This window comes from Typha latifolia, chromosome 4 (genome assembly GCF_019914945.1).
Source record: "Typha latifolia isolate L0001 chromosome 4, TyphaL0001v2, whole genome shotgun sequence".
NCBI classification, from domain to species: domain Eukaryota; kingdom Viridiplantae; phylum Streptophyta; class Magnoliopsida; order Poales; family Typhaceae; genus Typha; species Typha latifolia.
The window spans coordinates 4,383,247-4,410,316 of NC_133089.1; the positions used below are offsets into that span (position 1 = coordinate 4,383,247).

Genomic DNA, 27,070 nt, shown 5'->3' on the forward strand with positions numbered 1-27,070 from the left:
CTTGGAAGTATAAAATCAACTATTTATTTAATCTTCATTGGTGCTGCGCATTTGTTGAAAGATGGCAGCAAAGCAAATTGACTGCTACACATGCCTTCTGCTTTCCAAAATATTACATTATCTAAGTGCTACAAAAAGTGATTTAATCATCAATGATATGACAGTAAATACAAAGGATAACAGTTCAGATCTCAATCTTTATTTTCCAGCTATAAACAAGACTAACAGGATGATTGCAGATTGAGTGCCCCGCTCTTTCTCCTCCTTAGGGAGTCGATTATAATGGGATGCTAAATATCGGATGCCCCATCCCTCCGTGGAGAAAATATCCCTCCTGATGAGTGATGAAAGTTGAGAGTACTTGGGGAATCGATTCTGACAATAACTTCTTCACCTCCAGACTCATCACTTGAATTGTCCTCGGGAGCTTCTTTCTCATTTGTTCTTCTGACTGGCAATGGAGGAACTGAAACTTTGGCAGAACGCATTGAATCTAGCTTTCCTTTTGTGCTGCCACCTTCGGACTGGACAGAGAGCAGAGGACGTGGATTTCTTGTTCTCGACGGAACTCTAGGGTAGGATAAGCTATGATCAGCTCGATTAGTTTGAAAGTTCTGTCTGTGGTGTCTGCGGCGGCCGTGCATGTCATGCACCTGTGTTTGGAGATTATCACACAAAAGAGAAGAAATGCATGTGAGTGGAGACATTCATACCAGCAGCAATCACAAGTAGATTAATCCTAACTAACCATGCTCCCATAGATGCTCAATTCCAAGGCTTTGGTTGAAAAGCTAGTTGGCTGCTTGTCAGTTTCAATGAGACTCTGATGATGCCCTCTTGCTCTATAAAAGCTTTCCGGCCAGCTAAGCAAACCCACATGCTCTTTACTTTGGGCGCGGAGTAGTTCAACGGTCTGTGAGACCCTTGACATGGACCTCTTTTGAAGAGCACCGTCTGCCTCAATTTTTTCCATGTCAAAAAAGATCACCCGGGCTCTTGTTTCAACCTGATACCAGGAACCAGCATGACAGAAGTCTGTGTTGTTGACAGCTGTAATGAAGTAGAAAGCAGGTTAAAACAATAAACTAAGATTACATTCTCCAGATGAGAGATTTTGACTTCTCAGGAAAGTATAAAGTTGTACTTCATGCTGTTTGCAACAAGATACCTGTTATATGGCTAAGCATACAACAGTGTCTCTTAGTAGAAGAGATCACAGAACTAGCTCAAAGTGAGACCCTTGCTAAACGTGAATTCAGATTTCCTAGAATCCACCAACTTCAATAGAGGATAAGATGGACTAGGACAGTCAGACAAGGTTAAGGACGGGATGACTGATAACATAAGGAAACATGTAACCAGAATCATCAAAAAGAGTTCTTGTGGCCTCTGCCAACAGCAAAAGACAGTTTTGATTGGGACAAATAAAGTCAATCTGAAGTAATAATATTCAAGGTCTACAACCTACTGGCCATATAACTTGCATAAAAGGTAGGGACATGGGTTCACAACCTGGCATGATCAAACTCCTCCTGGGCAAGATCCTCTCTCCAGTCGTAATAAGGCCAAGGTTTTTGACATATAATGTTGCCCCCCTCCACAAAAGCGCGACTTACCAATCAATAGGCATAAAAGGGACAAGAAATTTCTTCCACCTCTATCCACAACTAATGGAAGATCGACTCCTTATCTTTTCTTTAACCTTCAATTATTTGCCAAGGAAGAGGTTCTGCTACTCTAAATATTTGAAGAGGTTTTTCTTTGTTTTCTTGCAGCAAAGGAGAGGGCTCAACTAACCTCTTCTGCACTAACATTGGTGGAAATATGGCCATCTATAAAGAAGCCATGAGTCCGTGACTAATCTTCCACTCTGGGAAAGAATGGAGAGACTTTATGACTTGAAACTTCAGGTTCATGCTTCCATCTCCCAATATGCCTTGTGAGTGTTATAAATACATAAATAGATTACTCTCTAAGCTCAAAAAAATTTAGTGATACAGTTGTAGAGCTCCGCCTTTCCCTAATCCAGTAGTATTATAGAGCTCATGCCAAGGACTTCTAAATTAACAATCTAGAAAGATTTCTTAATCACTATGAAGCACATATAATTATACTCCATATAAAGCATGATATTCGTTGCATGGACTGCTATGCCGTATGGCACATCCATACTGCTGGCTATGCTACAAGGTATATGGTGATGGATGGTAGGCATGCCCCTTTGGTTCCTTTGCAGTGGAACATCATTCTCCCTCTGCAGGGTAAACACCTAGTTGGGTTATGATTTGGCTCCTTTCTATGCCGCAAATATTTTTCTCAGCTTCCTCCCTCCTTCCCTCTCTCCCTCTACTTGTCATCAGCATGGCAGGTACCAATATAAAGAACTTTGTTGAACTATCAAGTGCATTATGTGTAAATGTTGGATACTTCTTTTAGTATCCAATCTTTGAAATACAATATAAAATGTAGACATGGCTCAGATTTCTCTTAGAACTTCAGAGAGATGTATTATAATATTTACTGATAGTCAGGCCTATAAAGATATATGATATTAAAGTAAGACTCGTTATCATATCATTTATGTGGTCAACATACATTTGGCTCTTGGGCTTAACTGTGTCCAGGATACAAAGGCAAATTCCTAAATGAGAAGTCATCTTTCTCGCATGTTGCTGTTGATTGCATGAGCCTAAATTGCAATCAAGAAAGTAGTTTAACTTTCTAATCAAAAGAAAAGTCTACTCATTCTCATTAGGATAAAGAATCTATAGGAACAAGTATGATTTTCCTCTGGCAGATTACAAGGACACTCATTGTCATATAAAAGTAATTTTAGTTTCTCACCTATTCCTTTCTCTTTCGACATGATTATGAATTGTTATGGATGGTCAAAATTTAAACATTATTAAAATGCTTTAAGATCTCGAGCACTATAAATATCCTACAAAACCATACAGCTCAATCTTCATTATTCTATAATCTGGGTGAGTGAACATGAATGCAATTTCTGACATCATAAGATAATCCTAAATATAAGAGAATGTTTACTCACCCGATGATTCGAGACCAAAGAAGCTTAAATCAGTATGTGATGGCAACAGTACTCCCGGAGATGTGATCAAATTTTGCTGCTCTTCTTGGGTCCTTACAAAACCTTCTAATAAAATGCCAACAGTATTTTGTCTTATTTCTACGACTTCGCCTCTTATATAAATATTCATTGTTGATCTTTCAGCAACAAGAACTCTCAATTCATGCATTGCCATTTTTTCTAATATTTGAGGAAGTAAGAGTCTGGCTATGACTATAGCACTTTCCTGCAAAATAGAAGCGCAAAATTGCAAGAAGAAAATCACTATTGTAAAAGGAATTCTCATGTTGCAAGAAAGTCACTATCGTGAAAGGAATTCTCATGCACGCTCTGTATCTTTCTCATGATAGGATTTAACAAATGAAATATATGTAAGGGGAACACAAGAAAACGAAAATTTATACCTGCCAAAGAAAATCTTCAATAGCAGAGTCTGATCTAAGTAGCGACTGTATCTTTTCAGTCTCAATAAAGAAACAGTGAACCACAGAATCTGTTATCATGTCACAAATATAAGGCTTTCCAGTCAGCACTTCATAAAGGCCCAAGGTGCTTCCATGTGAAAAAACGGGATGCAACGAATGCTTGCTACTCAGACTCTTACTTGCCCACTATAGTAGAATAAAGATATTGGTTACTGCATGGTTACATCAAACAAACAACACCAGCATGTAAGAGAAAAATGATTTCCCATGGAAATTAACCTTTACTGCTCCGAGTGATATAAGCCATATTCCATTCGGCTTGGAACCCTCCTTATACAGTGTAACACCACGTAGCTTCATTGTTTCTTTGGTAGAAGTTTCGAGGGGCTCACGCATAGCAGCAGGCAATGCTCCCAGCATAGGATGAGACCTCAAAAGATCACTTATTTTTGGCATTTTTACCAATGGGGGGTTTCTTAGAAGCCTCTTTAAGTCAGTCTGCAGTGTGATACAGTACATTATTTCCCATACTGAAAGACTAACAGTAGTAGGACATATACTGAAGACAATCATCAAAAAATCAGTTACCTGCACAGCATCATCAAGATGAAACATTTCCTTTTCTTCTAGTAATCCAACTTTCTCAAGATTTTGCACATAGTCACTCAGATGTTTCAATATTGAGTACGTCACCTGTCGAGTCTTCACAACACGAAGGACCTGGAAATATTTGAAGTACAGTTGCAAAACCATGATACAGTTGACAAAATATAACATATTGGCTATATTGGCCACCCGATATTAGACTAAAATTTTAAAAATTAAATTAAAATACAGGAAAATTTCTAATAAACTTAAAAAAGTGACAAAAAAGTAAAATACCATAATAAATTCTGAGTTGGATCTGATAAATTACTATACTTATAAATTATCAAAAGTGAGATGAAGAGATCTCTCTCTTTATTGTTGTTCTATAGCAACAAGAAAAGGAGAAAAATGGGGAATTAGAGAGAGAGAGAGAGAGAGCTAAAAAAACCTAAAAAGAAGACAGTTCCTTAAGGACATCTATAACTGATGTCCCATAGGTCAGACACATTTTGGATCTAACGCAAATATTTAAACAAACCCATATTGGGTTGGTTCAGCCGATACAACTCGTGATAGTCCAAAACTCCCATCCTTGAATATAAAAGAGCATGGTTGAAGATACGACACCAAAAATACTCTCCCAATGAATTATATGAAGTAATTATTTTATCTAGCCAAAACAACAGCACATTGAACATGAAATAATGAAATTTACAAACTTAGCTATGTTATTTTGAAGTATACTTCAGAGGCAGCTCAAAAACAAATGTATCTTCCGGAAAGCTACCATAATGGAACAGATGGAATATGAAATTGAAATTACACCATGTTAAAGAAGTTATAAACAAAAGGCTGGAACAGAGCATGAAATTAACACATCAATAATCATAGATATTGTCAATGATCATATACTGCATAAGAGAAGTTAGAGACCTGAGGGAATGTAACACGGACATCTTCCAAGAACTTCCTAGCTTCCTCTCCCTCTGTATTACTTTCATCAATGACAGTTTTCGCAATTTCACTATCGCCTAGCAACGAGAAGTAAACATTTAACAGTAAATTTAATACAGAGAGCAATTTATCTTTTCAAGATGGCAGGAAGAGAATAATACGGTGGTAAATTGAAGAAAAGGTATTGATTTACGGTTTTAACAGTTTGTGTGGTCAATTATTTGAAACTTAAGAGTATTGAGCAAGACTAATTATGTTAGGTTTTCAATCTTCTCAAACTATAATAGACAAAGTGCCAATGTGGCAACTTTACTTTGCCATCCTTTTAGTTTGACGTCCTCTTGAGATAGCTGCATGGAGGAAACATGCACAGAAAAATCTGAAGATGGTAGTATCCAATTATTGAACTACAGTGAACAGACAGTAATCTTGTCAAGCTAGGAAAATATGCCATTAGGTCTACGTATAGAGGAAGCTATCACAATTGTACATTGAATGCAGTATATATCAGAAAATAATGACTTCAGAACATTTTCATTGGGCTTGTGAGAAATTAAAAAAAAAAACAATATATAGCTGACATATAATACCATAAAAACTTGTATAGTGGTATAATTTTACCAATAAAGTCATGAAGTTGCCTCCTTGCTATTCTGTGAGCACGAAGAAATGAGGCACATATAGAACATGCTGACTCCAACCTCTCCACTGTAAAATATGTAACAAGCCTTCGAGGCAACCTGCTCATCTGAAGAAACCTATAATAGGTTGGAAAATAGACGTTTGACTGTAAGCTCTTCCAATCACATAATGGTTCACTTGATATAACATCCATAGCCTCATCAACAGAGCTCATTAAAATAATTGCAGTAGTCTGAGTTATCCTTCCCTCTTCAAGCATTCCCCAGTATGCAGCCTGCACACCTGTGGTCCAAGTTTCTTAAACTTTAATGTAACTAAGTTGTATCTGATACCTAAGAATATTGTATCATTCACACGGTTAAAATAGTAATTAATATAGTGTTAAAATATAAATATAAAAACTCTCTTTTCTAACAACTTAAGTAAGTTTTTAGAATAGTTGGTGAATTTTCATGGTATCAAAGCAAAGGTATTGAGTTCAAATTCTATCAAACTCATTTGTCATTTAAAATATAAAATATTCACCCATTTAAGTCAATTTTACTTCTTAGACCTATCAAAATGTCTCAAGCTCAGAGTGAAAGAGAGATTTAGAATATACATATAAAAACTAACATTCTCTAATATATATGCATTTAGAGTAGTTGGTGAGTTATTACATAGCATGACAAAAGAAAAGGGGTGAGTTTGGAGAGAAAAATAGTTGATAGAATCATAGAAAAGGACAAGAAAATCATGGGCTTTCATTAGGAGGCACAGTAGCTCAATAGGTGGTTATTGAGTTGTTGAATCAACAACTAAGAAAACCATATCTAAATTATTTCTCTTTAAACTCTCTGTTACTATTAGATTACTGGTGGATGTATCATCAACTATGTCCTCTTGAAGTTTCCCTAGGGTTCTTCACCAGCTAATTGAAAAAATTATCTAATACTCTTAATAGTTCATTGTTAATTCCTGTTACAGAATCAGTGCGATATTTTTTCCAAATATTTGCACATCTACTCTGAATTAAAACTTCTGTCCTTGTGAAAATATTATTAACCTTTGCTCTGTCAAAAGATTCTAGAGATTGCATTTTAGAGTTCTATTCTCCAACTATTGATAGTTCAGGAAAAGAAAGGATACAAGCTATTACAATGCTACAATAAAATGGTCGTGATTCACTCAAATAGCTTACCATTCAAAAGACGTACTCGAATATCTCTTAGGTTCATAGAGTGCAGATGGTGATCGCTTTCAGAAACATTATGAGGATGCACTTGTTCTTCATCCAAATTATTTAAGCACGTTATATATCTCTTTACAGTAGGCCAATCAGCAGGTCCTAATTCTTCATCATCACCAAGATCGCCAAAAGCTTCTAGTGCCTTATTTAACATTTCATACCTTGTATACTCCAATATACGTATCTGCAATAGTAGTCAGATAAAATTTGTAAAGTCAAATATAGCAGGTAAACAGAACCAGACTAGTTAATTTAGATTGTACAAATTATGATTGCAAAGGTAGTTTCTGTTTCCTTGTAAACATGAAAAAAGGACAAAGTACAAGTAAAAGACGTTCAAACTTCAAAGTTCGATGGTAAGAAAGAGGGTCAGATAAGGACTGCAACATAGAGTTCAACAAGTATGACAAGTGCAATTGACTTTTTCAGGATAAAAGGAAAAAAAAGAAAATGAGTATTCATGTTAGATTGGCGCACTAGTAAAGTACAGTAGTGAAGCATGTCTGTGTGCACACATGCGGGAAAGAGATGATAGAGCTTAAGAAATGGATATTCCTAGGTCATGCTGACAGCTTCAAGCAATTATTACAGTTGTAACAGTTTACTTAGTAAGTCAATCTCTTAAATTAGAGAACCACCAAACTTTACTTTTAAGAGATAAGAAGTGACCAAGGTGGGCTTCCTAGTTAAGAGAAAACATTAGCTTGTCACTCGTATATGTTGGATAGCAACATTACATAGATTAAAAATTATAAGAAAAGGTTTGCTAATTGGTATCACAAGTTCTGACACACTAAAATAACCTCGTCTCCTATAATGGTGGTAAGACTACTTATAACAAGCCCCTTCTCAGAACCTACATTGGTGGGACTGGAGTCTTGTGCACCAGGTCATGCTCTTTTACTAATTATTAGACAAAGATACCGTAAAGATAATATTGCAGGTCCTTCAATCAATAAGATGTTGAGGGCGTAGAAAGGAACAACAACAAAGTTAGTTGAACAGTTTTAGAAACATAGATTCCCATGAAAGAGTGAAAAATTAAGACCTAAAGCTACAACCTAAAATTACCTTGGAATTAATCAGCTCAGCAAGTAAAATAATATAAAAGGGATGTCAGTAGTATAAGGCTTGCTAAAACGATAAGATTTGTACCAAATAGGAATGGCAGCACAGATACAAATATCAAAAGTGGCATGATCTAAGGTCATAGCTAATCCAGAAAAGGGAAAGAAAAATTATCATGCCATCGAATGAATTTGACACTTAAGGATCATATCAGCTGACAACCTTAAAGAATAAAAGGAATGATGCTGGACTGTGGAGGCAAAGGATCTTAATGACAAGCAACTTGCTATGCCATATGCAATTAAGAGTATGAAACAAAACTAAGAATCTGCATAAAGACGATAAGGTTTACAGCTTAGCATAGAAAATAGTCATCTAATGGTGAAGCTGCATAGATCAACATGCTGAACTTCAGTGGTAGTGTTGACATACATGTCTGTCACTGAGAGTCTAAGAACATTAGAGAGGGATTTACAACGCACGAGAAGAAAACTTGTCTCAGTAATGAGGATCTGTGACAGGCTATTAGGCGGGTTCTTAAACTGGTGTTTCATAATTACTTCACAGAAAGAAAATGTAACATGAAAATTTTTATGCGCAATGTATTGTTGGAGTAAAACTATAAGGATGGTAGGTTAAACCAACCAGAGAGCTCAAAAGTGAGATATATACAATGTTTAAAATTTTGCTTTCAATCCCATGAAAAAAAACATAAAATTCACAGTTTGACAAGTTTTGGCTATTTCCCATCTGTTTTTGGCAGCTTCATTTTCCATCATGTTCAATATAATAGAAAAGAATACTAAATTCAGAAAACTAGCAATCGCAAAGCATTTCAAAAAGAAATAATAGAAATTCAAAAAAATTATACTTGTTTAGCTCTACAAATACCCCTCGAACTAAATAGACTTTTCAAGTATAGTATGCAAATACTACAGGTTGCTGCTTCTGGTTTTGTTTGGTACTTTTAAGTACCATTTTTAGCGAAGATCTCCCTCTAGCCACATTAAGTTAACAAATTATATGCTCCTATGTTTGCAAGAGTTCATCTCAGCCACTTTTGACAGTTTAGGCCAAAAATGACGAAACCACCATAAGCAGAGACTGAAACCACTGAAGCCAATCCATCTCGGCCAAAATGGACTGATTTCGGCTGAAACTTCAAACCATGGTCATATGATGCTCAAAAACTGTTGTGGTTTGTGAATTTATCCTAAGCAAATGCATGTGATGTATTACAAGAAGCAATATATGTATGTAAAAACATTTGGCCTTGGGAAGATTGTATATCATATCTTTTCTCTTGATAGCACCAACTATTAGGTGTTGATTCAAAATAACTTGATAAACTTGGGTAACCAATTACTGGATACTGTTCCTAGACCCTGCCATCAGTTATATGTTCTTCTAATACGGATCTAGTTCTCTCTTGTTACCTAAAATCTAAAACAAGATCAGTCTCAAATAGTTGAAATTCTTTACGACCAGAGTTTTCAACCTTACATGCTCAGTTTTTTCCTTTTTGGTTAATTAAAAAGTTACACAAACAAGATCAACTGAGGATTCCCTACAAACAATTCAAAGACGAAAAGCTTCAAATATACCAAAAAATTAGAAAGAGCTTTGCATCCCAGAATAATAGCATGCAAAGGATGATAATTAGGAAAACTTAACCTTTGATGCTGACAGTTTATCCATTCCCAAAAGACGCAAGAATAGCTGAGTTGTTGACCCATTCACTATCAGCGTCAGGAACACAATCCCACCCGTGAAAAATACAAACTGTAGATATAAAGGAGATTGTCATATTTTAAGATACCATAACAACATGAGTAGTTAAGCACCTTATAATTTCACTAAAAAATTGTGTAAATACATACCAGGGTTCCTACTTCTGGCTTAAGATATGATTGATCTGCACTATCACTGGTACGCTAATAAGATAACAGAAGAAAATATTTGGTCAAGACTAAGACAATAAGAACAAGGAAAATGCAATTTTAGTGGCAGGTATACATTGTACAATTATAGCATATTAAGTTCATAAAGAAGCCAAACTATAATAATCAGAGATAGGTTGTGGTTTGCAGATCGGGAGTTTGTTGAGCATGGAAAACAAGGATAACATGCAATTGTAAGCATATTTATAAATACATTCATCTTAAGTAGATCAGAGCTATCTTCCCAAATCACGATGGATGGCAAACAAATAGTTACTAAAGGAAGAGAATATGAGATTGGACTAATCGGAAAGTCTATTTAAGATTGTAGAAGATATTAATTAGTAGATAAACTATGAAGCAAAAAGAATCATTTGAAGTCATAGAACTCTTCGCCTCTAGCCTTAACTATTCCAATTCCCAATACAATATGAGAGGAGGGTATTGCATTTCAGTTCGTGAAGTCAACTTAGTGATACTAACTATGAAGTGATACCCTCAACACAAGGAGTTTTTATGGGGGAGAATATGTATCTCATTCCCACCCATTTTGGGAGACATCAAGAAGTTCTCAACACAAGGCACCCATTTTGGGAGACAACAAATTTTGGTCGTTTGATTCAACGATGGTCGTGCTAGTAGCATATGCCATGTCTTGCCACCATTGACACGGCACACCTTCGAGACACATTTAATATAATTCTAATAAAAAATTTAAGATAATTAGAGATATATTTGGGTCTTCAGCATATCAATCTTTAGTTTTTTGCTTTAAATATATGTATTAAAACCTATAGCGTAGTGTTTTATCTTTGGCTTATTTTTATAAATAACCTATTTTATTAAAGATAAAATAATAATCAAATATAAATATTATTCAACACATAATATAATTGAATACTCCATAATATAATAGAATACATAATAACATTTCATATATAATATTAATTAATAATAATTTAATAACTAAAACTAATATCTAGTTGAACATAAAATGACAAAGAGAATCAAAGATTTTATTTGATGATGATTAATGGAAATAGGAAAATTAAAAAAAAAACGCTTTAAATCGGCACGGAGACTGGCACGTAACTTTCTCAAATCAGCACGGCCATCCTTGGTTTGATCATACCTTTCTTTATTCTATGCCTTTACTATTTTATATAGAATCATGATATGTAACTTCCTCTGCTAAAGGACATAAAGGGAAAACTACACATTTTGTTGCTGGAGTATAATCGTCATATTTCCAGCTGACATATGGTTTACTCCTATGAATTGCACTGCTAGATAAATACAAAGAGTAGTAGTATTTCTTGTGAGAAACATTGCCAGGCCCACCACCATGAAACATAAAAATGCACATAAAACCAACGGAGATCCTGATCAAATATTAGATGCAGTCTAAGAACTCGTAAAGTGCTAGTAAACAATGCAATTATATCCTTTTTAAGTATTTATGATGAGCAGGTTACGTCCACATAAATTTTTAAAACCCAAGCCAGAAAACTCCACATCCCTCATGCATCCACAATGCACAGCTGCGTGAGTTTGAAATGTTGAAATTCCAATTCTAATAGACAAGAACTCCAGATGCAACCAGTGAAACAGAAGTGGTTCCTGTTGGATGAGAGCTAAAGGTAGGTCCTGGGTAAAATCATATAGTACTACCAAGGAAATGCAATTCTCATATCTGCGGCAATCTTCATAAGAGAAAAAATGAGATGACTTCTTTTGCCAGGTATGCTATGGGCAAACTCATCTCTATAGTTAAACAAAAGTGTATCTGAAGAGTATAATAAGAGAAAGAAATACATGAAAAGAGACAATAGAAGTAAAAGAATAACGACTTACTTTAACAGTTAGTGCTAGTGCCAAAGCCACAGCCCCCCGCAATCCTGACCATACAAGAATAATTGCTTCTTTCCAATCCAGACCATAACCGAAGTAACGCAAAAATGGATATAGCATGCCAACAACCAGGGTCCGGGATATTTGAACAAAGATATATAGTAAAATGAGATAGCCCCAAGAAGTGCCTGAAATATCAAGAAAACAAGACAGAATCTCAATTGGATATAATCCATACTATGTTGGTCACTAACAAAAAAAATAGATTGCCAACCATACATCTGAAAGTATTTCGAAGTCATAAATTGCAGGCATTGTTAATACATTTTGACGGTTATTACTTATATTCTATTCGTTAATACATGCCCTTACTCAAAAAATTACTTGTTTTTCTTACTTTTTCCTTTTAATATAGAAAGTTTTCTTAAATATTGGATCAAAGTTTTTTTTCTTACTAATATAATTTAACTTTCCAAGTAGTTGCTCACCCTAGACCAAAATCTTGGCTCCCCACTGCTTGTTCACAACCCATTGTTCAATTCAGTCCCATATGAGCCTATTGGGCTACTATATTTATAGCCTCCAGAAAAATCACTTGGAACCAATCGCACCTATGATGGCTAGGAAACAGAAAGACAGAATTTTTCCCATGGGTTGTCTAAAGCAAACGTCCTAGGGTAGCATCTGATTTTGTCGGTCTCCCACTGCCAAGCCAAACCCCAAGAACAGTGAATGATGTGATCCGAGTCTGATTAGATCAATTCATGTGGATATCAAGCTCGACATATCAAGTCTATTTATCTTTTAATTATTTTATGATTTAAGCCTTTAAGACAATTCTAATTTAGTCATGTGAGTCATTAAGATAAGTTCAAATAAATCTTAAAAGCCATTAAGACATGTCTAATCAAGTCAAGTAAGCATTTCGAGCAAATTTAATTAAATCATGTAAGCCTTTAAAATAAATTCAAATTCGAGCAATACTAGTCTTTAGGACTAGTTCTAGTGGGACTTATTATACCCAACCTCTACATATGGAGAGGCTAAGTTTTTTTTTTTTAAATCATCCAAACATTGAAATATTATTTTAGTCTTGAGTTTGTCTTAGGAGTAAGAGTAAGATAATATAGGAGTAGACGTAAACTAATGTCCCTTCATCACCACTATCACAGCCCATCGTCTACCTCACCATCACCACCACCATCATCCCTCCTTCCACCCTCTCCATTTACCATCATTCACCCTAATTAAAACCTATACTCTCTTATTGCAGATTGACTCTAGTCGGTCGTTAACAGTGAACCACTTGCCAAATGATTGCTAAGAAAGAAAGTAGCCAAAAGGAGTAAAATAACCTAAAAGACGAGTTGAGAAAAGAAAAAAGAGGTTTCAGATAGTGATATTACTTAAAAAAGCAAGATTTTGCCTCTTTATTCTAAGGATGGTCATGTCAAATGCACGTGTCATAACGATCCCAGGTCAAAATAGCAACTGCTGGCCAGCTCAGGATGTGCCAGTCAGTGCGCCTTCAGCATGACCTTGCATGTCTCTGGTATACATTAGCACACCTTTAGCACACCTCTAATTTTAACTCAATTTGAATAAATTTGGCATACTAATTTCATTTTTTATTTCAACTTTGAGAGAAATCTAAAATTTTCTTTGATTCCTACATTTGAAAGAGTATTTGTCATAGATCTAGCGTCAAAATATTATATCTATATAGAAAGACGCTTACAAATAATAGCTCTATCATATGTGGGCTTGGGGGTGGAACATCGAGTTATCAGAGTCCCGACCAATGGGCAATTGGCTACTAACATCAAAATCCATGATTTCTATTTTCCTACAGCCCATGCTTCGCAAACAACGCCAAGCTAACACTGCAAATTAGTTTTTAAAATATAAAAAAAAAATATCCGCTACATAAGGCCGTGCTGATTCGGCACATATCCATGCAAACCGGCACAAGCTGACATGGGTTGGCACGTGCCATCATTGCTTTATTCTCTTCCCCTTGGCATTAATAATTTAATTTTCTCTGCATCTCCGCTTCCCATTTTATATTCTTCCTGGATATTCTTAGGTCCTGTTAATCTGCTGCATATTGTTTCACGCAGAACTGATTGCATTGACAATTAATTACTGTTGCATTGTCATGTTCATTGCAAATTTGCAATTTTGACTTGTTAGGATCAACAACAAAATCCTCTCAGCACCTAAAACACATTGAGAATTAGTTCCAAAATTTCCTTAGGAACTCTCTAGGCCGCTACTTCAGAAACAGGATTAGTTTCTCCTCCCATAGATGCTTTAGAAGTCAAGGAAGCTGTTCTATCCTTCAAATCAGCAGTGGAAAACAGCCTTTCCAAAGAAGTAAGTAGCTACAACTTTCTTCACTTGAAGGCTTGCCCATGTCCCGTAGGTCATCCTTTAGTGGTCCTAGGACAATGTTCTTTGAAAGTTGGAATAACCCAAAAAAAGAGAAAGCAGGAAGTGATAACGGCGATGCAATCTGAACAAAATTGATTTCTCAACTAGTGATGATCTAGCTTTCTCGAGTTGCGAACTAATTCCAGATATTTATAGTCAGTGAGAAGAATGAGACATTACTGATCTGACAAGGAGATGCCCTTATCCCGGAGAAAGCATCTCAGTCATCATATCAAGGCCCCAAAGGTAAGTCTAACCAACTAAACGGGCAATTTGCATGAAAAAGCCCATTAATTATGGTACTGGTAATTTTGGGATCTTTAGTTTTAGAATAGTAAGTAAGAACCTCTTTCATTCATTTAGCCCTAACAAAAAAAAAATTTGCCGTGTCCTAAAAGGCTAAAACTACTCGTAAAGACTACAAAAAGTACGTTTTAAATTTTACTAAGGCATGCATCCAAATCTAGTAAGAAAACAACATATATTACCTATATAAATTATACAAAGAATATGAATGTATGATTTTAATGCTAAGGTGTGCAACTAAATGTATGCTTTCAATAAGGGTTAAATGAGTTAAAGAGTCAAAATTTGTTATTTCAGAACTGAAGAGTCCAACACTATCAATACCATAATTAAGGGACTTTTTCATGCAAATCGCCCTAGCTAAAATATTAGAATGAATATGTCAGTAATAAAGGTATAAAAATGGACAAAAAATTGATTAAGCTAAGCACTACCATAAAATAACAGTCACTTTGCTGTTTGTAACTTTGCATACCATTACAGAAAAGAACATAAGCGATTTGAGATACTGTTTTCCCAAGATTATAGAACAAGCACATTTTCACAAAACCACCTATGTTGATGCCTTTGTGGTGAGGGTAAGATATAGTAAATCATAGTTTCACATAAGTTAAAAACAAAATGGAGGTATTAGATCTGCAAGACTGCAATCATTGTAGAATCAATATGGAACCTATAGGATGCAAAAGGATACCGTGTCTCTCAAAGTGATCTTCATTGCGCAGTACACCTTCAGCAATGACCACCCCACTAGCAAAAAAAATTGGAAGTTAAAAGAGCACTACATAGTTATTTAACAGTGTAAACAAGACTCTTTAAGTAACCTTGCCATTGTTGTTTAAAACTATCAGAAACCAGTTAGCACATAAGGTCCTTATATAAATATTTAGTCAAATAATATATGCATGTTTTTAGGTGAAAAATTTAAAGAACTGGCTAACTGCCTATAATGATGGTTCTCTACTATGAACAATTATATCTTCAGTATCTCAACCTCAATATCAGATGGTAACTATTAACTATTAAGGACATTCTTATTAAATTTAGTGAAAATTATATGAAAACATGGACACAGAAAGGACAAAAGACATGCACAAGCATTTGCAACGATATAAAGTTAAAAACCTGATGAGGTTTCTTCTTTGTTAGGAGAATTTCTGAGTTCCCCAGGAAGAGCATTTCTAGGTCAAGCTTCCTAATCATAGGATACTCTAAGCCAGGTAAATTACGAGCCATCCTAAAATAAAAGACTACTATTTAGACTAACAAAAAGAAAGAAAATTACTCGAGATTTAATCAGATACAACACAAGAGCATGCATATATTAGTGCCTCTCTTCAATTTTCCAGCATGTACTCGATCACTGGAAACTTGAAAAGTTGAAAGTCATCCTCATTTTATCAATTCTATTTATTTTAGCATCAAGAAGAAGCATTTACTTGCTAAATAAAGCAAAACAACTTCATCTACACTAGCTGTTGTCTTCAAGTACTGAATTCCTTTACAGCTACGAACAATCCCTGTTACTGTGTCTGACTGACATTTCCACTTAATATAACACCAGATAGGCATGCAAATTACGGATAGTTTCTCCCAACTGGTTTTGTAATAATCTTGACATGGGAAGTCCTGGTCGATGGACATCTGTTTTATGACAAGTAACTTGTATTCTGGAAATACTGAACATCAATGCAGTGGACTTCCTAAATTTACCCAACATAAACTCCCTGTAAACTATGAAACTCCATGCAATCAGCTAGATAAAATATTGAACCAGGAATTCTTCTATTCTCTCGACTTTTTGGCTCATGAATTTAATATAAATGATTGTGAAATTGAGAAGCACATGAAAACAGCTGTTCATCCATGATAAATGCAAGTGGTTTTGTGCTTTTCTGCTAGTATGGCTGGGAATCTAGTTTATCCCGTGGAACTTCTTTTGAGAAAACATGAAGAAGGGGAAAATCGTCAAATGCTGGCTCTTTCCCTGCAAGCAATGGTGGAAAATCCTGGTACCAAGAAATAAATCTTCATTGTTGATGAAAGGAATGAGGAAATCTAAAGTGAGAACCTGTGAGCTGAAAAAAATATGGTTGTTTCTGGCTTCTTGTAACTTCACCTGTCATGCATAAAGGTTTCAGGAATTCCATTTTATTTTTCATTGATACAGTTTTCTGCTTACAAATTTTTTTCTAACTTTTAAAGGAACCTTAAAACAATAAACTTTGAAAGTATCAAACAAGAATCGTCTCAAATCTTTCCACTTGATAAAAAGATTAAGCTCATATATCATAACAGACATTACTAAAAATTGTACAAGACCACAGAATATAGATATGTACATAAATGGAACAGGAAATAAGAGCACTCAAGCATGGACACCAAGCATTATTTTTTCAATGACTTTATTATGGGAGGCCAAAAAACTTGGCAAGTACCTTAGAATAAAAATAAGTGTGTTGGCAATGTAGGCCACCATTTCCCTGAAAACAGAAGGAAAAGATGAAACATGTTTCCAGAAGTTGATAATTTCACAAGAAAGAAATGTTTGTTGCATCTAATTTAGTTCAAATATATCATTTCATATCAGTGTATTTTATTTCATCTTACATGCACAATGTAGAAAGAAAATCCACCACAAAAATATCTACCAGTGGGATCTTGACCATATCCTATTTCAATGTACTGAAATAAAATTTTATACACAACTTGTCCACTTGATATTACAATATCTCCTGACATCTATAAACCATTTATTCTATCAAAAGAATAATTTAAAATGTAACACTTCTTGGTTAGATGGACATATATAGGGAAACAAGCAAGGTTGGTTGTGCTGATGAAGGCACAGTACTCGGCACAAGCTCGGCCAAGGCATGACAACCCATGCTGATTGGCATGAATCTTTTATTTTCATTTTTATTTTATTTTTTTGCACTTTAGAAACTAGTTTGAGATGTACAAATAATAAATCTAACTCAATTTTGCTATACCTAATATTGTAATGGTCTTTCTACAAAAACCTACCATTTTGGTGCTATATCTATGAAATTTGTTTTCCCACGAAATTCTCCTCAAAGTGAAAAAAAAATCTAAAATTGATATGTTAAATTCTTTTAAATTGAATCAGAATTAGTAGAGGAACATGTTAGAACTCCATATAAGTTAATTTAGACCCAAATTATATAATTTATAACTAAATTTTAGCATATAATTAGATTGCCTCCAAAATATTTATAAATTTCAAAAAAATCCGAAATTAATTTCAAATTCATTCAAATTTGATCAAAATTGATAAATAATCATGTTAGATTAACTATGTTCAACTAAATTTTGGTTTTAATTATTACACTATATTCAATTAATGAATGTAGCCACTCATATTATGTGTTAAATTATGTTACTACTTGATTAATAAAATATATTATTTATAATGTTATCCAAGGATAAAAGACTAATATATGCTTTAATACATAAATCCAAACTAAAATTAAGGATTGTGGTCAAAGATGTTACAGACTAAAATCTGGACTGATTCGAGCGTAAGAAAATTATGAAAATTTAGGTGGTAGTAGCTAGTTTCATGACAATCGGATATTTTGATGGAAAGATATAATTAAAATAGTAGAGCAAAGTCAGAACGGAGCAAAACGGTAAATATCTGACGTTGCGGCTGTCGTCGATGGGTGGTGAGTGACCGTATAATAGGGTGGCTGCTGGAAGAAGGTGGTAGCTAGGGTTTGGATACTTAGAAGGACTCTACAGTTACAATATGCTCCTATGAAAATAAATACGATCTAATGGCTACGATAAAAATAGTAAATGCAATAATGAGAAATTAACTAAACACAATTAATTCTCAATGCTTGGATACTTGAATGATTAAAGCCCAGCTCCTCTATATATAGAGGTCGAGTACAATGAGTTCTACTCGGACTTAGCTCTAAAGACTTATACAACTCGAACTAGGACTTGTCTTAGAGACTTACATGACTTAATTGAACTTGTCTTAGAAGCTTATATGACTTAATTGAACTTATCTTAGTGACTTATATGACTTAGTTAGACTTATCTTAATGGCTTACATAAGCATAAATTAATTAAAAGATAAATACATTCGATCCATCAAGCCCAATGTCTTTATGATGTGATCCGATTTGACTCGAATTGTATCAAAAGACACCAAAAGCATCTCTAAAAACATTAAAACTTACTAGAGTAATGTCAAAGGCATGCCAATATGTGCCAGTAGCATGTAGGAGCATGCTATGGCAACCGGAGATTGACATAACTATCATATCAATCACACCCAGTAAAAGCACAAGATTATTATTATCTTCTATATTCACAACCTGCATATTCCTACGGTGTGTTTGTGCCGATGTCGATCGTTCCCGTGCATATTCAATATCTATATCATATTATACCAAAATTATAAAATTCATATATATATAAAACTTATGTAAGATACATAAGTTATTACGACGAGCAATACTATTGATGAATGAGTTTGGAAGATTATCAATAGTATCTTATGCAATATTCTCATGTTATTTTTGTGCTAGCAGGTAAACTTTTTTATTCTCCATGTTATTTTATGTACAACTAGATATTAATTTTAATTATTAAACTATTGTCAATTAATGAATCTATTTATTAAATTATATGTTGAATAATGTTTCTACTTGACTATTGCTCAATGTTTAATTAGATAGGTCATTTAAAAAATATTCAAAGAATAAAAGGCTCCAACGTAGGCTTTAATACATATATTCAAATAAAAAATATCTTTAAATATGCTAAAAAATATATAAATGGTATATTAAGGGCATGTCAGTGGCGCATCCCTATATGTCATGTCACTTGCACACAGGGTGTGTCGAGGGCGTGGCCTTGCCGATCAGGGATTGGCATGACACGTGCTTCGGCACTATAATCCTTGAAACCAAGAATGTAGACATGAAAAATTAACTACAAGATATAACAATTTTAACATACAAAAATATGGTATAAATAGTTATAATGCCTTAAATGACAAGACATAACAATTTTATATAAGTAGGCTAGTATCATAGTACTATATATCTACATATTGTTAGAATATAAAAATATAAAATTATCGTTCTCTAAAAGCTTAAGCTTTTAGAGTAGCCGATAAGTTATAATAGTATCAAAGTAGAAGTCCTAAGTCCAATTTTTGCCAGACCCACCTATCATTTAAAATATAAAACATTCAACCATTTAAATCAAGTCCACTTTTTGGCAGGGTGTCAAAATAAATGAGCGGCTTGATTTAAATTTTTAGTCGAGCTTGAGCCGAAGAAAGCTCGCTCAGGCTCAAGAGATAGGCTCATTTACACCTTTGCACATGGGCTATGCTATTAATTCCTTTTTGGGAATACTCTATAATTTATATATATATATATATATATATATATATATATATATATATATATATATATATACATATAGCTCTTGCTATGATTTACGTCTCTTTTCTTATACAAGTAAATATTTGTATTATTAATAGAGATGGATGAGGTGCACCAAGATTCAAGAGTTTGATCTCCATCACATCATGCCATAGACCACCATCAATGCGACCCATCATCATTATGTACTCACCTAGATATATGGCTTCACCATGAACGTGACATGCATATGGGTGGGCCTCATGCATCTCATCACAACATTTACATAGATGCCCATCGCATATATAGAATGTGTAGTCCACTCAAGCACTGCATGAATATCCGTATCAATCATCCATCCTCCAAACATCCATCATGTTTATCAGAAATCATCTTCCTCCTCCATCGGCCTCCTCCACCTCCTTCGACAAGCTAATGTCGCCTCCTCTCCTCCTCCTTCGGCAAGCTGCCACCTCCAGCTCAGTACAGCTCGATCCAGCTCGGCTTAAATGGGGCTCTATAATAGGCTCAATTCAGGCTTGAGCTTAGCTCAGGCTCGATTTGGCTCAGCTCGAGTTGAGCTAAGCCTGAGCCAAGCTAGTAGCCTCGAAATTAATTGCAAGCCAAACCTAAACTAGAGCCGGCTCGCTCAGGCTCAGCTCATTTACACCCCTACTTTTTAGGCCTATCAAAATATTCTAGCCCGAAAATAATAAGTTTAAAATATAAAACATAAAAATTATTGTTCTCTAACAACTTAAATTTTTATTAGCAAATCAATATGTACCATGTGCAACTTTTTAGAATTATTCGTTGTGGTTTCCTTTTAATAACAGAAATCTAACTGCTCTGCAACTTTATAGAATTGCTCATTGTCATTTTATATTTATCATAGGGATCCCTCTAGTATAGTAAGATACAATACAAATCTTTGTGGTTAATAAGCTTTTGAAATACTCCTTATGAGTTTGAAGTAAAGTAGGAAACCACAATCTCTATTGTGAAAATGGAAAAACACAAGGATTAATGATTAATTCTATAAAGTGGCGAACCTCCGAACACCTCAAATTGGATAAGCCAACCATAAAATGTAACACAAATTTCATATAGGTGCAAATTTGGATAGTCATATAGGAGAAGAAAGTGGATTAGTGGGGGTTAGAAACTAGTACATGGTGGCATTAATAAGGACAGAAGAACGATACAAAGATACGATTTGGATTTTGCTACAAGACCAACTTGCTGCAACAAATGCATTGCTTCCACATTACATGATAAGACAAATAGCAAATGTAAGTTCTCCACCGCAAATAGTGATTCTACAGGCAATGTTCAAATTACTGCTGCAGGCACAATTACCAACATCTTAGGCATAGAGCAGAGTACTGCTGTCCACATGACAAGAGAGGAGAGAGAAAGGGATAAGCAGATGGAGAGAGAGGGAGACAGAGATGCAGGTATGTCCACTGCTTCCAAGAATATGGAGGGAGAGGAATATGACAATGAAAGGGAGGGCATGTAGGAGAGGAAGATGGCAGAGCAAGAGGTTTTGAAGGAGAAGACTGGAGAGACAACTTGCACCCGATTGTCTTTCTCAATCTAGAAACTCTAAAAAAATAACACTCTTCCTCTCGTGTCAGGAGTTTCTGTCCAATGCAGTGATAGACGGTGGAGACCAGGAACCAATGATGAGTAGCCTCTTTTCTATGGATCATCAAGTTGACAAATAGCCAAACCCGTGAAACCCTCAAAATGCCCCCAAATCCTCTCATTTCTCAAGGGTGTGGTGTTCCCTACAAATTATTGCCTTCTCAGGCAAGAAGCTTAAAGGTGAAATACAGTCCTACAAATGGGATCTAACTGGCCAGCAGTGCAGGATTGCAGTGATAGAATGATGTCACACTAACAACATGGAATTTGTCAGATAACCTTCACATACATTGAAAAAAGCAATGAAGAAGTATCTAACGGGCATCTGGTTAAACTTGATGGAAGTAACTTGGACAAGGACAATAAGAGGACACAACTTGAACAAAAGATAATGGTTATTAGACTTTAATGAAGTTAATGAATAACAACCATCAAATAAAACAGAAGTTACAGTGTATGCTTTTTGCTACAAAACAAGATTGAAACTACTGCCAAAATTGAAACTACTCCCCTTAAAGGCAGTTGTGCTTTGTCACAATAAGAAACTTACCAAAAATGATGTAAACTTTGTTGGCCATCACCCTTAAAAGCTGTTCTTGCTGCAGCTGCATAGAATCTGTCCATGCAATACAAAATTATGCAAATGTATAATAAGATTTAAGAATATGCAAACTAGTTGTAAGGTCAGTGTTACTAACATTCCTAAAGTCATAACAGTCAGCACGCCGGAAATATCTGCTACATTTTGTGCCTGGCATGAAAAAGATGGAGGTGAGGAAGTTTGTGAACATGAGATCCGGAAGAAACTCATCTTTTAAAAGCATCAATATTAGGTGACAATTTTATGTATACAATTGTCGAAATAAACAAGGAACCAACAGAAAGCAGCTACATGTTTTCATTAACATGTAATTTCCAGGAAAAAGGCTATAAAAAAATGTATCCTAAGATATGTGAATTTTCAGTTTGAAAAACAAATAGTATTTGCACTCAAGCTGAAATTACAATTTTCAGATACAGTCATGCATAGTTCCTAACTAAATCTAACATAGAAAATTTCATAGAAGTACGAATATTTTTTATCAGTCTCTCTCTCTCTCTCTCTCTCTATGCTAATTTCTACATTACGGAAAACTAAAATGATGAGCATCATGAGAGAAAATCTTTAAAATTCACTTTTATATGTCACTGAGTACTAGTGAAAAATGTTTTCTTATATAGTAAGGCAAAATGTAGCAGCATCATGATAATTATTATCTTACAGTGAAGAATGCGATGTAGCTGACAGCAAGAGTAAGTGTAATCTCTATAACTGTGTCATTGAATATAAAGCCCAACCATAATACTGATGCTAGTCCAAAGGCTAGACCCGCACCTACACTGGTCACAAAAAGTACTCATTAGCAGCACTTCATCAGGGTGGCCCACGTTTACAGAAAAGATATCAATACATACGCTCCAAGTGAAACTTCTGATATAAACTCTATTATCTCTCCCACATTGAATTTCCGACCAAGTACCATTTTATAAAACAGCTGATAGACAACAATAGCAGTCCTGTAAAAAGCAGGAAAATTAGCTTAAAATGAGATATCTGAAAAATGAAAGCTTTCTCTTATATTCTGAGAGAAAATTACTTTGTCTTTGTAGATTATTTAAAAAAAAAAGAGGCACATCAGTATTATAAAAGTAAATAACTCATAAATCAGATGTAGTGACCATATCTTAATACAATCAATCCTGTGTGGTGTTTGAGTCAGCCACAGATATGAGTTTGCAACTATGACATCCACCTCATTTAAAAGCTATCATGTGGCCGATGAAGATGTTTTTTTCATTGCAAGGAAGAGAAGGCAGTCAAACATATTCCCGAAATCTAGAAGTAGCAAATGTTCAGGTATGCATCAATCAGGTATCAACTACTGAAATTATCAAGTATTTACACAATCAAACTCTGTAAGATAGCATAAAGTATTTCGATTTTCCCTATTTAATAGTAATTAACTAATTTCCCCCTCTTTACTATTAATTTCTAACCAAGCCCTAATTGGATCAGAGATGAAAATCTCATTGCATTTGAAAGACCAGTAGAACTGCTAGAATTAACAGATGGAATGAAGGAGAAAAGAATAGACCTTATCACATATCTTAGCAAGTTTATATCTATCATATCATTCACTATACTCAACTTGGAATAGACATTATTATATGTCTTAAATCTAGCTTAACACCTTGCTTGGTTTCTTTCTTACACGTTTCATATTTTTCCAAGTTCTGATTTAAATTTCCAAGCCACCTAGCTTCCTATTTAATTTATTTGCTAGGAAGGTGTACAATAAAGCCTTGTTATAAAAAATGTCATAAATGATTAGAGGTAAACTACAATTTACCTACAACATACCCATCATTCATTAATGACTCCCCCTCAATAATTGTACTCAGCTTTTTACTTGCTCCAAGCTCTTTTAACAATGCCACAACAGCAACAGGATCAGTAGCACTAAGTAGCCCTCCAAGCAACAGTGATGTTTTCCAATCCCAATGATAGGGAAAAGTGACCTATAATGCATAACTCAATTATCTCTACAAATCTGCACCCTCTTTAAATATTCAGCTTTAAATACATACCTTTAATAAAGTTCCAAGGCAAAATGTCGATATTAGCACACCAGGTCCAGCAAGTAACAACATTTGTGCGAAGCATCTCTACATAGACAAAAGTCCATTCTTATCATCTCTAGTAACAGTAAAATTACTTTACTTAGGTAGGTACTAGGTACATATGTATAGTCAAAGAAATATACAAAGTACTTCAACAGAACAAGTCACTTCCAACAAAGCCTCCTAGATCTTGTAGCCCCAGATACTTAAGATTCAAATATAAAGGCATTAATTTAAGTTATTTAACATTCCATCATCTCAGTAGAATATCGAGTAAGATATATCGCAAATTCTCAACCATAGGTAATTATTATGAATACTGATAGTAAAGCAAAGAGATGACCTTCTTTTGAATTAACATTTCCTTGCACATAAATTCTAGGATCAAGTAATATCAAAATGGGTATTGTTCTCTTTGATATTTTTCTTAACAGAAACACATTTAATACTTACTAGCAAAATAGACCTAAAAGTTCCCCATCTTCCTTTATGAAATCAACCTTTAAATGCATACAATAACAGTGCCCAGTGGTTAGATGATACCTTAAGACGAGGAGATATTTGAAGCTTCATTTCTGAATAAGGTTAATATACCTTTATTTGGTGCACTTCCATGGAAAAAGAGCTCTCAAAAAGAAGAGCCGGAAGAAAAACAGCTAAAAGAAGATCAGGGTTTATGTTTGCCCCTGCAGAATAGCACAACCAATTAGTTCATTTAATTCATAAAAATTAAAAAAGAAAACTTCAATTATAAAAGCTAGCGACAGGCTGTTCATTAGCTAAATCTGCATGACTTACAAAGACGAATGCCAGCTCCCATTCTGCCTAATCCACCTTTTGTCCCATACTCTGAACTTGGTACAGATTGTTTAAGTTCAGAAATCATTTAGAGAAAACAAAAAATTGAATTGTAAATTTCGAGGATGTAAGTAATAATGAACAAAAAGTAGTACCCTGTTGTAATGAGAAAAAAAAAGGGAATTTCTGAATGATGAACTAATTATGAAGTTTGAAATAAAATGTTTAATTTGAAGCTCATTTAATTTGTTCAGAAGAAGGAGACATAACCGAATAGTTCTAAAGAAGTGCTGCGGAAAACCGAATAGTTCTAAAGAAGTGATGTGGAAACACAAAGTGACGTGGAAACACAATTTCCCAGATATCAAAAGAAACAAATTTAGAGAAAAAGCAACAAAAAAGCAAATTTGTTCATACCACTGATCCATATAATACTACCTCCTGACACCTCAAGTTCATAATTTTCAGAAAAGGAAAGAAAGCAAATCATCTAATTATTGGCAAGAAAACACGAGCTTGTGACGTTCCACATCATGCTCTTCAATATCTTATTGCTTTTACGAACTATTACTAAAAAGGTGTGCATGGCCCACCAGAATTAGAAGCTAGAGACACTAAATCAGGCGACCAAAAAACAGGAGCAAGAAAGAGGATCTGAATCAAGATACGGCACAATCGGATGTCTCCCACAAAGATCGAGACCCACTCGTCACTTGTCCATTAAACAATAAACGAGATCACCGGATTCGGTAACCTGAACCAAGAATTCGGAATGCGGGGTTGGGGGGGAAACAAACCTAGGGACCCGAGGGCCACGCCGATGACGAGCAGCGCGACGGTGTAGGGGACGCGCGTGCCGCGGAGGAGTTGGCGCGAGGCGATGCCGAGCACCAGCGAGATCCCGAAGAAGATCACCGCGTCCTCCGGCTTCGTCTCGGTCTCATTCACGATAATACCGCTGTCAGGGAGCGATGCATCCGTCACCGCCGCCATCCCTGCCGCTGCAGCTTGTTGACGGAGCCCGAGCAGCGACGGATGGAGGAGTTCGAGGATCCCCCGTATGTGCGCACAATAGCGAGAGAGGAGGTGTCGAAATAGCGTACGCCGGGCAATGAGAAAGACGGAGGAGGGGAGCAGACAGAGGCGGTTGAGCCAGCTGGTTGTAGTCCTTATAAATACTGCCATCTATGACATCTTTATTTACCCCCCCACACACACAAAGGAATACGTGGCATCCCTTGAGCGGCTACTGAAACAGTTAACTTTTTTACCTATCGGATCTTGTGACAGCCAATCATGAAGAGCCAAGTACCCGACGAGCAGATTCCTGCACTGGTGTATGCAGGCGATCCTTCACTTGTTTTTTAACGAAAACAAAAGTAATTATTTATTTTGAAAAAAATATTTTATATATTTTGTAGAGTTGATAAATATACTTCCCTACGACTAAAAAAGGTCTCTAATACAAATAATTATTATGGAGCTTGGCAAATTGTTAGTTGATATAAGTGGGTTAGCTTAACTTAGTGGCTTGGTTTGCTTCAATTTAATGACTTAACGATTTAGCTTAAAAGTAAATTGTTCATAATAATATCGACTCCAACTCAAATGAGTATTTTTATATTAAGAGAAAATTTATTTTTTGTTCAATTCATATCTAGTCTTCAAACTCTTACATAATTAAAAAAATATATATCATAAATGAAGCTTTACTAACCATCCACAACCTCATCGAGTGTAGCAGGGAAAAATTATTTGGTTTGCCCGGTGAGTTTTGCTTTTGTCCTCATCTTTTCATCTTGCACCAATTGAATATCCACGATTGCATGTACAAATTATTATTATATTTTTCCTCGTTGATTTAGATGGAATACTTGCATCGGCAAGATCTTTCCATGACTACTTTTCACCTTTTCTTTACTTTTGATTGGAGGATGGCTTATGTCTTAGTTCTAGCGGAAAGATTCTTCTTGGCCAAAAAAAGTTCGTTTCCAACTTTTCGAATTGATATAAGAAAAAGGTAA

General features: G+C 35.1%; 1 protein-coding gene across 1 annotated transcript; it reads right to left on the reverse strand.

Annotated features, from left to right (window-relative positions):
• Positions 1 to 8: 8 nt before the first annotated feature.
• LOC140785810 (sodium/hydrogen exchanger 8) lies at positions 9 to 26,209 on the reverse strand. Its single transcript, XM_073133838.1, has 23 exons — positions 25,844 to 26,209; positions 25,047 to 25,097; positions 24,843 to 24,934; positions 24,216 to 24,293; positions 23,989 to 24,146; positions 23,043 to 23,144; positions 22,850 to 22,967; positions 22,286 to 22,338; positions 22,138 to 22,203; positions 16,965 to 17,009; positions 15,221 to 15,276; positions 11,791 to 11,975; positions 9,877 to 9,930; positions 9,671 to 9,778; positions 6,881 to 7,112; positions 5,680 to 5,982; positions 5,038 to 5,135; positions 4,105 to 4,236; positions 3,796 to 4,014; positions 3,496 to 3,702; positions 3,053 to 3,317; positions 749 to 1,050; positions 9 to 653 (listed from the first exon to the last, which is right to left on the reverse strand). The coding sequence occupies exons 1-23, from the start codon at positions 26,037 to 26,039 to the stop codon at positions 291 to 293; spliced, it is 3,483 nt and encodes a 1,160-aa protein (XP_072989939.1). The 5' UTR covers positions 26,040 to 26,209; the 3' UTR covers positions 9 to 290.
• Positions 26,210 to 27,070: the final 861 nt, after the last annotated feature.